Raw genomic sequence first — 13,381 nt, 5'->3', positions numbered from 1 at the left:
AAAACATTTTCCTATAGAGGTGCTCTTGTGGCAACTTTTTTCCATTTATTAATCCTGAATCCAACTCACTGATTTTTTTTTAAATAGATTTTTACAGACTTTGGGCAATTTCTTTGAAGGTATTTCTCATTATTATGTATTTTTCAAGATACTGAAAATATTAAGATCAAGTTGGGAAGGATTTTTGCAAAACCTCCAAAGTTCTTGATAGGGTTAATCAATTCAATGCTTTTTCACCATACAGTGATCCCTCTGGCAGATCAGGAGATGGTTTGAGCTCTGATAGGGATCTTATCCAATTGTGTTTTGCCAACTGGTGGACGCTGCAGTGTGGGGCCTCAAATGAAGCTGGAGGTGGAGTGGGGACTGTAAAGTTGAGTGAGGAGGGAAGAGGAAATCTTTGGAGTTCAAGACTAATATACCATTGTGTATCTGATTACAGCAAAGCAAAGCCCAGAAGAAGAAACGAAAACAAGATCGTGCAGTGAGTATTATTTTTGTTATTGCAGTAATGCACGAAGTCCCCAGCCATAGTTGGGATTCCACAGTACTAGTTGCCACAGGATCCTCCTACCACAAAAAGCTGCTTTATACTACAGTGGCTTCCTGGGTTGTATACTAAACTAACTTAATCTCTTAGTCGAATAGCTTTATAGCTGTCATCTTCCACAATGCATCAAGAACAATTCCCAGGGGTGTGCTGGGGACTTCCAGAGTCGTTTAGAATCCTAAAAAAAGAATCTGCTGTAGATAATCACCAGCCCTAGTAACATGATGACAGATGTAACTCACCGTAGACAAGTGCAAAGTTACACATGCTAGAAGGAACCACTAAAACTCTCAGTAAATGGTGTTGGGAGCTGAATGTCATGTAATGTCTCAAGAAAAAGATCAAGGCATTGTTGTGGATGGCTCCATGAAATATTTGTACTGTGCACACGAGCCACCAGAAAAGGGAATAAGATAGAGACAAATATGACACCAAAAATTAATGGCAATTCCTTGCCTCAAAGATTTGGTCCCCTCCTCTCAGAAATTATGTAGAATATGAAAGGTCCAAGGAAGAGCAGCAAGAATGATTAGACATTGGGAAGGGTTCTTGAAAGAGTAGGGCTATTTCTTTTGGAAAGCAGAGGTATTCTAGGAGATTAGCTCTCATGGTGTCATTAGTTGTTTTATATTCCTCTAACCTATCGGGTCTATTTATACCTGTCCCAATTGAAACTGAAAGGCTACAACTTTAAAATAGGGTACAATTACCCTGTGGAAACTTGCAGTAGTAGGATGTTATTGAGACAAATCTTAGTGCTATTCATAAAGGATGAAACACTTAGATAACTACTATAATGGGGATATAAATTAAGGACTGTGGATGCTGTTTGTAAAGCATCAGCTGATTGCTATCTGGTTTCAAACAGAACCATGCAACTAGGAGTCGTGGGTGTGTGTGGTGAGGGGGAGGGTTTCCACTTGCACCAAAGCTCTAACATTGGCTTCTGGATTAGATGAATCTCTGGTCTGTCTTGTGCAGCCTGATGTGTTCCTAAATGCATACATCTCCCCTCATCTGGGGCACCTTTTAGGACACACAGTTTTTTTAAATGAGGAAACTATTTAGAGGGGAGGTGTGACTGCTAAATGTTAGTGGCAAACTGCATCTGATGTGTGACTGGGTTAAAGATACTCTGTCTAATAAATGCCTCAATTATGAAATGGACCAACACCAATTCTCTTGGTTTAGAGGGAAATCTGGCTTCTGGTGTAAGGCTGTCACTTGTAATAGTGGAAGAGAGAAGGAAAGCTAAGGTGGAGTCAGCTCAGATTGTTTCTAAAGAAAATAAACAAAGGGAGCCCTTAACTTTTCCCCTTCCCCTCCCTAGATTGAGGAGCACAATGGCCATGTGTTCACCAGCTATCAAGTGAGCATTCGACAGTCGTGTGAGCAGTGCTCGTCCTACATCTGGCCCATGGAAAAGGCCTGTCTTTGCAGTAGTAAGAAATGGTTCATTCTTGCCACCTTGTTTTTTAAAAGGGCAGATTCCTTATAATTTTGGTGGGCACAGCTATGGCCTTGTTGGTGGGGGTCTGGGCTGGTAGGCTTTGCAAGTTGGTGGGGGTCTGGGCTGGTAGGACCGTGCAGGATGGGGGGCAACTGAACAAGTTGACATGAGGAGGCATGTGCAGCACAGGGCATGGCTGGCACAAGTAATAGGTCGGGCTCTAGCAATTCTTGCCAGCTGCTTCATGGAGCCAGCAACAACAGCATTCCTCAAAGCAACTACATGTCCCTTTTTTGTGGCTGAAGGATTTAGGATGAGATGGATTTGTGTGAAATGAGGGAGGAAAACTTCCTACCCACTTTCCTAATGACTAAGTGATACTGGCATATCTCAACTGGAGCAGCCCTACAGCAAAGAATGATTTTCCATCTCTCTTGCAAAGAGTATTTTGTGTTTTGGGGAAAACTCCAGTATGCAAACTAACAGCAAACGGGAAACAGAGGACAGTTGGCATTTGAATCTGCTTTGATCCATTAGTAACAGTCCCTCTCCTCTGTAGTCTGCAAGTTGACTTGCCACAAGAAATGCATGTCCAAAACTCAGAGCTGCTTCACATCATCCTGTGGAAAAAAGGTAAGAAAAGTCCTGCCCTCAGAGTACACATGTGTAATGTGGTAGACCAGCTGTTGGGCCTGATTGTACCAACAACTGAAAATCTCTCACAGTGCCACAGTCCAGACACCATTCTTGCCAGTGGGCATCTTGTGACCAAAAGTTAGTAACAAGCATGGAATAAAACATTCAGCTTTCATTTAAGTGTAGCAGAACTTAACTTAAATACGTTTTGTAGCCTGGGTGCAGAAATCCACATGACACTTGACTTGTATCAATTCCAGAACGACCAAGATGCAGACTCCCGTCACTTTGGAGTGTGTGTGAGTTCCTTAACTAGCGATAAGAATTCAGTCCCAGTTGTCCTGGAGAAACTGCTAGAGTATGTGGAGATGCATGGCCTCTACACAGAAGGAATCTATAGGAAATCAGGGTCAGCAAATCGCATGAGGGAGTTGAAACAATTGCTGCAGACAGGTATGTTGAGGTGATGCTGTCAACCTTTCCTGCTTCCCAGCACAGAATTCAGCTGCCCTGCTTTTCTGAGAACATCTGTAAGATTCGATTTCTTATCAGAAAAAGTGCTCTGCACTAACTTGTGCAGTGTGGAGCCTGTACTACCGATTAGCTTGCTTATCTGTTTGTGCTCATAAATACATATCTGGCAGGCACATTTTGAGTAGCCACTTGGGCTCCATGAGAGTAGATACGCTAGTGCTTGAATTCTTTGCAGGCTTCCTTCTTTGGGAGCTGATTGTGCCTATCAAAGGAATCAGATCGGCTAAATATAGTTACTCTTTTCAGATCCAAATTCAGTGCAACTAGAGAATTACCCCGTTCATACCATCACTGGCATCCTGAAGCAATGGCTGCGAGAGTTACCTGACCCACTCATGACTTGTGCACAGTACAGTGACTTTCTCCGAGCAGTAGGTAGGTTTCGTCAACAATTTGTAGAGCAAAAGGAATGTTTAACTTGTTCTCTGCCTTGCAGAAGGATTTAGTGTCCCAGCACCAACTGTGGGTTATATGGCCTCTTCCTAGTTATCTCAACAGCAGTCACTCTAAAATTTGTCTTAGGAGACAGAAATTCTGGGGGAAAATATATCTTTTGGCTTTGTGATGTAAAGATTCCTGTCTTTTCAGAACAGCAGCATCTGTAATAATACTGCCCTTTCTTGCGGGGGAGGGGGGAAAGTTAGTCTATTAGTGCAAAAAATGTGAAGACAACTGGAATCTAACATTGCTTGCATTTGTCACTCTGTCCTTAACTTGCTGTTACAAGCATCTGAAAAGGGGGGGAAACTAATACCATCTGGTGTGTGCTATTGTCTCACTATAAGAGGGTGAGTAAATGAAGAGACAGCCATGACTTCTGAAGTACTAAGCAGCACCAGGGGTTTGTAAGTTCAGAGTTAGAACTGCTGTGAGCTGCTGAGTGTCAGAAATCTTGCTGTGCTCATCTCTCCGTGTGCAGAGCTACCAGAAAAGCAGGAGCAACTCATTGCCATTTACAGTGTCCTCGAACAGCTTCCACAAGCCAATCACAACACCCTGGAGCGACTCATCTTTCATCTTGTCAAGTAATGATCTTCCCTTTCCTTTGGGTTTTATCTGCACTAGGCCCATTCCCCCTCTGGTGTCTCCTTCCAATTGCTGTTAGACAAGCCATGTAAACTGGAGATAAGAATATTCATCTTGGAAAAGCTTTCTGACAGCCTGAACCTTTTTGGGGTCTGAGTAGGGATTTTACTGCTTTGTGTGAAAGACTAACATGACAAGGGAGAGAATTTAGGGTGGGCAGTTCACACGCACGCTCCCTCTCTCTCTCCTGCCAGCTGGTCTAATTGTATCAGGTGAGCCAAGCAGTGTTAGCCCTGAAAGCATTGCAAGTCCATGGTTGAGCAGTGGATTTGAGCAGCCTGGAATGCAGGGATTAGTGTGGTTGGATGGCAGATACCTAGGGTGTTAGTGCAGTTGAATGGCAGAGACATCATGAGCACTGTAAATGCCTGTAAGTGTTCTGTTGGTGAGCTGGATGCTCCTGGCAAGCGGGCATGAAGTGGAAGGATCTGCTTTCAGCTGAGAGGACCTAAATAGGAATCTGAAAATAGAGTGATAACTGACTCACAAGAGAGGGGGCACAGAGTGGCTAGCCAAGGCTCATCCAGGCTACCTCAGTCTATGTGGATTCTTGTTCTTGTTCATGCAGCAAGATGTAAAACTCACTTTTTTTAAAAAAAAATTTTGAAAATGTTTCCCAAAACCTCTTGTATATATTGAACCACTCTGGAGCTTCCCTCACAGCTGCCTACTGAACACTAACAAAGTTTGATCAGATCATTTGTTTTCTAGCAAGATTTACTAAGAAATTTTAATTTTGTTCCAAACATTGAATTTCAGAGTGGCTCTAATAGAAGACATCAACCGGATGTCACCCAATGCTCTGGCCATTGTCTTTGCTCCATGCCTCTTGCGCTGCCCTGATCATTCTGACCCACTAACCAGTATGAAGGACGTCTCAAAGACAACCATGTAAGTCTCAGCACTTGGTTTGCTGCAGAAATCTATGTGGTGAAATGGCCCTTTCAGCTGGTGCATGTCTCTGTTGCTGTCCTGTACACCTCTTCTACCTCCTGTAGTTTGACCCATGTGAGGACTATCCAGTGTACTGTGTTCCAGCCCTGTGGGCAGGATGGTCTGGAAGACTGAGTTCTAATCCTGGCTCTGCCACTGATTTCTGTGTCTTTTGCACAACAGGCCCCAATCTTGATGTGGGCATCAGGATGCTACTGTAACTATAGTAATAATTAAGAGTCTTAACACTTCTGAATTCTAACTAATGCTAGAAAATGTTATGAATTTGATTCCTTTTTATTTGTTTTCCAAGCAAGGGCTTGGATGGAGGGGGATGTGTACAGGATGGCGGTATAAATCTGTATGTATAAAATAAAAAGTAGCACCAATCATGTACAAACACCTATCCTATAGCTGTACTGAGATAGGAACCATTACTTATATGAACTCTGTCCATTGCCCACTTGGGAGCTCTTCAGCCTTTACTTCTGAGCCTCTCTTCTTGAGTTGAGAGTTTTGCTCATATCCTCTTTGTGCTAATCAGGAGCATTCCTGGCCTTACTGCAGCATCTCCAGCGCTCTGTGCTTACCACCACCATGGCTATGTTGCTGGCTTTGGATCTGTCTCAGTCATTTTAAATAGAGCCAGAGTAGAAATAAAAAAAATGTTTGAAAAATAATAAAGCCATGTTTTTTTCCAACTTCTGATTGTTTGCTCTTCCCGTGGGACTGTAAAGATGGAGAAGGGCAGTTGCGGGAATATGCTATACCTAACACTGTCTGCGCCGGATCAGGGAGAGGACAGCAGGTAGCGGAAACAGAAATAGCTTGCAGCGTGGGAGATGCTTGTTCATGAACCATTATTGCATGGGGAGACAGTGTGCAAAGTTCTGGTTATCCAATTAAGAACATGTATCATCTCTAGCACTGCTTTCTGGTTGCATCCAGCCCTGCTTGTCTGTGTAGACTCTTCCTCCCCTCTGGAGACATTGGTTTAAGAGGGGGCCATCCACATGTGTGTCTAACATCCTGGAGCCGGGTGTATTCACTGGCAGTGTGTTGAAGATAGGTCCATGTGTTGGTGATGCATCCCATCCCCATAGCTGTCCCCAAAGCATTTGTAGATATCCAGGGAGCAGACTGCTGAATTAACTCTTGCATTTTCAAACAGGTGTGTGGAAATGCTAATAAAGGAACAGATGAGAAAATATAAGATAAAAATGGATGAAATTAACCAGCTGGAAGCAGCTGAGAGCATTGCTTTCCGTAGACTCTCATTGCTCCGGCAGAACACGGTAAGTGCTACAATGAGTAATAGGACCCTCTGGCTAATGGGCTGTACCGCAGATTCCTTGGGGTGGGGGAAATACACTGTAGCTTCACCTTTCCCAGCCTGCTCAGCTTGTCAAAGACCAAGTGCTGGTTACTGATCTTGGATTATAATGAAAAGGGGGTTGGGGTTGGCCCAGCATTGCAGTGGGAATGAGGCGTCTGCCAAGTGGAAGTCTGAATTTGAATGAGCTAAGTGAGCTGGGGAGGGAGCACCTCTTGTTGATGTAAGTGCAGAGAGCATCTGGGCACCAGCCCAGGGACTCCATAAATAGGATTGTGAGGTAGTTGTGCCTGTTCAATGCCAAGCAACCTAAAGGGGGCTCCTTCATTCCCAAAGCTGTGATGGGTCACTTGTTCAGAGTGTGCTCTCAGTTACATCTCTGGTACTTCCACGAAAAGCTCAGCTACATTGTGTGTGCCAAAGTCACCTCTGTGACAGCTTCCTAGATTAGCTGGCTCTGCAGTGGCATATGTATAGCTGATCACTTTTCTCTAGGGCCCTGTGGTTTAGTATAAAACATGAGTCACCCACTCAGAGATCTGGATTCTGTGTCTAGCTCTGCAAAACTCCCTGTGTCTTTGAGCAAGTCATGTCACCTCTCTGGAACTCAGTTACCCCTTTTTTCAAGAAGGGGCAATGGTATTTGCCTTCCAAAGGATTGGAGGGAGGCTCTCCTAAGAGGTTCTGGAATGCAGAGAATTATGGTCCTTGAATGGAAGAGATGGGCCTACAGTTTCTGGTTCCCAGTCCAGTGTTCATTCTTCTCAACTGAGGAGGCAATTCAGAGAGAGCAGAGGACAAGCAGGTCCGGGTCTCCTGGTTGGCTGGGTTCAGGGGACTCTAGAGATGAATTTATAGCTTCAAGTGTGCATACAATACAGGCTGCCAGCACTGGGCTTGTCATCGTAATTGTAACTCCTACCCAGGAACTGCCCATGTGAGAAGAGTAATTTCCAAATTTGGCACAATCAGAACGGATTGTCCCCAGGACACTAAGGCATTCTCCCTTTGTGAGGGCAATTTCCCTACTATTATGGCACTTGAATGGCTTTAAAAAAAAATTTTTTTTAATATCATTAGGAAAAGTTAGTTAATTTTCTGCTGTCTGTCTTAAATGGCTGAACAATTTGGGGGAAAAAGTCAAAAACAAAGAATCAGCTTTAAGTAAGAATAAGGCCTGGAAATTTTTCAGCCCAAAAGGGGGGAGTTTTACAAAGCTATGAGTGACTGAAAATGATGGTTATCATGGAAATGCTTGAGTAACCCTAACTATAGTTGTCATGGATGTGGTACCACAAAACTTCCTAATTTAAAATGCAAAAAGAAAATCTCTTTGGGAACGTATCTGAGGATCCAGAAGTAGAAGTGTAGAGTGGACTGGAGTTCGTTTCACAGTAAGGTCCCTGTTGCACGTGTAGAGCTAGGATTTGAGTCAATCGGCACAAGTGAGAAGCAGACACACACCACTGTACACTTCGTGTTCCGCGGTGTCGGACATGTGACCATCCCTACCCAGTATAACTGCACAAGCAGAACTTGCACTGAGTGAGATTCTTCACAATTCTTTGGCCTCCCCATCCCATTGGTTTTTAATTTTAAAGCAGAACTTTCCTCCAGACTTCATTGTGGAGTTTTGCCTTAAAATCAGTGGCATGAAGAGGACCTTTGTTTGGCAGTCACATAGCATTAGAGAAGTAGGTGTTAACTTTACAGGCCTGCTTTTAATCCTGGATGTAAGAATTGTGACAGCCAAGCAATGAGATTCCACATAAGGATCTCAGGATATTGGCCTTGTATTTGCTGATTGAAAAGCTGATACTCCTGTTCTGTGTGCCCTAGACATCTGAAATAAATGAAAAATTAGTGAAGAGTTTAAAAAACCTACAAAACCTCCTACATCTGTCTTGCCTATAATAAGAATTAGAAAACTACTGATTTGACTTCTGTTGATACTGCCAGCAAGCTGCTTTAGAAAGCAGGTTAAAATGTGAAGTGAAAAGGACTTTGATAATGAAAGATCAAATACCTTGTGCTTGGGTAGATTAAATTGTTTTTAAAGCCTTAAATATTGCTTTTATGGAACCTCCAGACACATACATTGCAAAATATCACAGTGATAGAACTATCTAGATTCCCATTAAGTCTGACATACAAAGTTTTAATGTAACTGTTCTGATCAGAAAAACAACTTTCTGAAGTTACCATGTTGTAGTGAATTTGGTCTTCATCTTTCTTTAGTTCTGGCCTGTAAAACTTGGGTTTTCTTCTCCTTATGAGGGGGTGCTGGTATGTACAACACCTGACGTGTTTATAGTGCATGGTTAATTCTCCTATGGCACCTCAGCATGACTGGGACACTTGCTGCTTATTATAACTTACTTGGTATGAAATAGATTTTTAAAACCATCTAGACTATATGCATCACTGCTGCCCTTTCCCCAGAATGCATGCACTGCTGCTGCCCTATTCCTTCCTAGCTGCACCATTTCTTATTAATGAAGTTCTAAACTGTGCTCAGACTGGATGGAACGATAATTTTGTAGTGAACTCTCACAACTAAACAAGTGTTGGCAAATGTAGTTTCTACACTGAAAAACGTGAAAAAAGAAAAATGTTAAAACAAATCCGATGAATTTAAACTTTCAAGGCAAATTGAAACTACTTTGTGACCTATTCAAACCTATCTATATATGGAATGGATAACTAACCCCCCTTCACTACGTTTGTTGGAGCCCTTCACTTGCCCTGCTTTCACCTGCCTGTCTTTTATAACTAATTTACTATCTGGACTACAGTGTGGGCTATCCTACTCCTGATCACAAAGCATGACACAGCCAACTTTCTTACAGAGTAAAAGCCCCCAAGCCAAGAGAGATGACGACAGTTTCCCTGAACTGGGATCACTGCAGGAGGAAGATGAGGTGTCTGATGTTGATAACCGGGAAAAGGAGATTCTGATGGAACGCATACAGTCAATAAAAGAGGAAAAGTGAGTCCCAGCTTTGGATTGCTAACAAAATCCATTGATCTTATGCCTTGTGTCCTGGGAGGCAATACAGCATGCTGCTTTATTTCTGTGTTGCGTTTCCAGACAAAATTTACAAAATCAGGATGGAGAAGAGGAAAGGTAGTAAAAGGTAATAGGCAAAGGAAATATTTTCAGATGAAGTTTGATGAGATGTAGATGCAGGATGGCTTGTTTCTAAAGTCTGCTCTGCTTAGAATTGTTCATGTCAGCAGCATTGGTAAATATTGTAAGTCACTGTCTTTCTGGAATGCTATGATCTATATGTGTTTGATGCAGGGAAGATATAACTTACCGATTACCTGAGCTTGACCAGCGAGGCTCTGATGAGGAAAATCTAGACTCTGAGACCTCGGTGAGCACAGAGAGCCTGCCAGAGGACCGAACAGGACGGCTGGATACTGAAGGTCAGTATTAAGGTAGTGTGTGCTTTTTTTTTACTCTCTACATTATTTCCTCTCTCACAGACATGTTTTTGTGACATGGTCAGAACCAGTCATGTCAATTTACATTTTTTTAAATGTGCTTTAACTTCAAAGTATCTTTTCCTTTCTTTAAAGGAACCGTGTTGTCGGGATTCCCGTGCCATGCTCAGTGCCCCAGTGTGCCTGCCAAAGACTCTTGCAGAGGGCCCAGCATTTCTCTTCCACTGGCCTCTCCAGTCTCCAATTCTGTCTCCTCAGTTATGAGGTACAGACCGTCTTCAGTGCTGGTCAGGAAAGTCCCCTGCCGAAACCCAGTGATGCCCACGGCAAATATAAAACTTCCTTATGGGATTCCCAAGCTGGCAGAATCCCAGGGCAGAACTTTAGCTGCCGATGTATCTCAGCCAGTGGTGAGACGGAGAGACCGGCCAGCGAGGCGAACTGATCAGATTAACTCCTTATACATTGCACAAGGGTCTGTTGAGGCCCAAGCTCAGGAATCTTTGGATGAATATGAACCAACAGCAAAAGTGAAGCGGAGGTTTTCAGATCCTTATTCACACATTTCATGCATAAATGAATGAAATATTTAAAATGTTTGGAATTTTTTAAAAACTGGGACCACAGCTTTGGCTCTGACCCTTTGAAGGCTGTGAACTTGTGTGCCTGTCCTAAGCAGTCCTTGACTCGCAGTCCAGAACTCTCAGCACTCGAACGGTTAAGCAGGGTTGCTTAAAACAAACAATAATCCTGCTCTTCGTAAACAAATTAAAAGAAACTGAGGGTAAAAAAGAATCTAAATCTGGTTTGGTCACAGCAATATACAGGGGGGTTGAGTCTGCAGGAAGACTCTAGTGACCTGTTTCTCCTGCCGTGCCTTTTTATACTTGCTTACAATGGGCTCTAATAGGACCAAAGGTGAATTAGAGTCCCTATGTTTTGCGTTACTCTTCATTTTTTTGTATGTCTTATGACAAATTCCTTTTTGGTTTACAGAATTGTTAATGTAATAGCCTTAACTAAGACCAAAAATGTATCAAAATGTTTATTAATACACTGCACTTTTTAAAAATACCTGTTAGGTTATCAATGTCCTATTGTTACAGTGACTGCCCTTTCCGGAGAGCCCGTTAGTAGGAAACATTTGATTCTGACCAAAAGTGGATCTGCTCGCCTGAGATTCATGCTATTTCTCAACCCCTCCATAAAAGGATTTAGAGAGGGTTCCTTCTGCAGGTTAAATACTGATCACCAAAGACCGTGTAACCATAGAATGTGTTTGAAAATTCAGTGCTTTGTGGATGAGTATAACCACATTGCTAAGCAAATGCAGTTGTTACAGTGGGCAACTTTGTGCAAGGCTTTGTTCAGCATGTGTTTCATATCAATGCTGCAAAAGCCACTGAGGGTGAGGCATGAGAACATGAGAGCACAAATAGCTTCTAAAACTTGGGCCAAGTGTGTCAGCCTCAGTTTCCCTTCACTATCCTCTATCAATGTGAACTGGGAGCATAGTTGGGACAGCAGACTCTGGCTGATGAGGAACTGCACTTACTAGCTCCATTCAGGAATCTGCTCCAGTCTTCTACATTGCAGAGTGCCACGCACTATATAGAGGCTTAGAGCTGGCAGGAAGATGGGGCTTTTTTCCATGGAAAATGTTGTATTTTTAACTCCCACGCACCCCCAAAAATGTTTTTTGATCTGGAAATGTTGTTTGGGAACCTTGCTCCTCTAAAGACTGTGGGACTATATCTCCAATGATATGGAAGTCACGTGACTGTAGTGCATCATGGGAGATGAAGTCCTGCTGGAGAGCCTGCCCCAAAGAAGAATGGAAGCACTGGGGACCCAAACTAAAACAGAGTTACTTACCAGTAACTGATGTTCTTCGAGATGTGTTCTCATGTCCATTCCAATATAGGTGAGTGCACACCAGCGTGCATGGGTTCCCAGAATTTTTTCCCCTAAGCAGACCCCGTGGGGTCGGCTCTGGTGCCCCCTGGAGTGCTGTGCGAATGCTGCGGTATATGAGGCAGCGCTGACCCTACGACCCCTCAGTCCCTTCTTTCTGCCAACTCTGGCAGTGGGGACGGGGGGTGGGTGTGGAATGGATATGAGCAACACATCTCGAAGAACATCAGTTACTGGTAAGTAACCCGGTTTTCTACTTGGAGTGATTGCTGATGTCCATTCCAATATAGGTGATTAAAAAGCCATACCGTGGAGATGGGTAGGAGTTACCGGTGAGCTGCCCTCAGCACGGCTCTGCCGAATCCCGTGTCCTCTCTCGCCTGCTGCACGATGGCGTAGTGGGACGTGAAGGTGTGCACCGACGACCAGGTGGCAGCTCTGCAGATGTCCGGCAGGGCACCCTCTCCAGGAAAGCTGCAGATGAGGCCTGGCTCCGGTTGAGTATGCTGTGATGACACCTGGAAGTGGCACGTTCGCCTGCTCATAGCAGCGCTTGATGCAGGCGGTGATCCACACGGAGATGCGCTGGGTGGAGAGAGGTGATCCCTTCATCCGGTCCACCACTGCAATGAAGAGCTGTGTTGTCTTCCGGAACGGCCTTGTCCTATCGATGTAGTAGGCCAGGGCTCGCCTCACATCTAACAAGTGCCATCTCCGCTCCTCCGAACTGTGGTTTGGGAAAAAACACGGAGAAAAATATCTTGGTTATAATAAAATTGGGAGACCACCTTGAGCAGGAAGGCTGGGTGAGGTCTCAGCTGCACCTTAGCCTTATAGAATATGGTGTAAGGGGCCCCGAGGTCAAAGCTCTAAGCTCGGAGACCCTCCTAGCTGAGGTAATGGTCACCAGGAAGGCTACCTTCCATGAGAGGATGAGCAGCAGGCATGTAGCCATGGGCTCAAAGAGGGGCCCCGTAAGCCATGAGAGGACCAGGTTAAGATCTCAGGGAGGCACCGGGTCACAGACCTGCGGATAAAGCCTCTCCACCCCCTTGAGGAACCTGACTGACATGGGATGGGAGAACAGGGATCTCCATCTATCGGCGGCTGGAAAGCCGAGATGGCTGACACGTGGACCTTTAGGGAGGCCAGTGCCAGACCCTGGAGTTTTAGTTGGAGCAGGTACTCCAGGATTGCCTGGATAGGAGAGAGGCTGGGCGGGATACCCCGGGACTCTGCCCAGTAGGTGAACCGCCTTCACCTAGCCCAGTACAGGACCTGTGTTGAAGGTTTTCTGCTGTCCAGCAGGACTTGTTGGACCTGTGTCGAGCAGGCTCTCTCCCCCTCTGTCAGGTGCAGGGAGTCCAGGTCCGCGTGGAGCAGGCGACCATGGTCCTGGGAAAGCAGATTGTGTCCTCTCGGGAGTTCCACTGGCAGGCGATCGACAGGTCCATCAGCATGGAGAACCAGTGCTGTCTCGGCCAGGCCGGGGCAA

At 44.5% G+C, this 13,381-nt stretch overlaps 1 protein-coding gene across 10 annotated transcripts in view; it reads left to right on the top strand.

Moving 5' to 3' along the window:
* The window catches only part of MYO9B (myosin IXB), a 60,352-nt gene extending 49,306 nt beyond the window's left edge, over window positions 1-11,046 (top strand). For 6 of the 10 annotated variants that reach the window (XM_067561174.1, XM_067561191.1, XM_067561237.1 and 3 more), the window contains 12 exons: window positions 443-484; window positions 1,881-1,992; window positions 2,560-2,633; window positions 2,897-3,089; window positions 3,417-3,545; window positions 4,090-4,195; window positions 5,016-5,147; window positions 6,361-6,484; window positions 8,761-8,808; window positions 9,372-9,511; window positions 9,827-9,954; window positions 10,108-11,046. In XM_067561174.1, the coding sequence (XP_067417275.1) occupies window positions 443-484; window positions 1,881-1,992; window positions 2,560-2,633; window positions 2,897-3,089; window positions 3,417-3,545; window positions 4,090-4,195; window positions 5,016-5,147; window positions 6,361-6,484; window positions 8,761-8,808; window positions 9,372-9,511; window positions 9,827-9,954; window positions 10,108-10,556 (1,677 nt within the window). In that variant the 3' untranslated portion in view covers window positions 10,557-11,046. Of the gene's footprint in view, window positions 1-442; window positions 485-1,880; window positions 1,993-2,559; window positions 2,634-2,896; window positions 3,090-3,416; window positions 3,546-4,089; window positions 4,196-5,015; window positions 5,148-6,360; window positions 6,485-8,760; window positions 8,809-9,371; window positions 9,512-9,826; window positions 9,967-10,107 lie in introns of all 10 variants that reach the window. The other 4 variants (XM_067561246.1, XM_067561254.1, XM_067561199.1 and 1 more) reach the window with 2 other exon arrangements.
* The last annotated feature ends 2,335 nt before the right edge of the window (window positions 11,047-13,381 follow it).

Source organism: Emydura macquarii, unplaced genomic scaffold, assembly GCF_026122565.2.
Source record: "Emydura macquarii macquarii isolate MOO-44397 ecotype Brisbane River unplaced genomic scaffold, CSIRO-AGI_Emac_v2 contig_306, whole genome shotgun sequence".
Classification (NCBI taxonomy): Eukaryota; Metazoa; Chordata; order Testudines; family Chelidae; genus Emydura; species Emydura macquarii.
The sequence above is the reverse complement of the archived record's forward strand: the minus strand, read 5'-3'. Positions and strand labels throughout refer to the sequence as shown.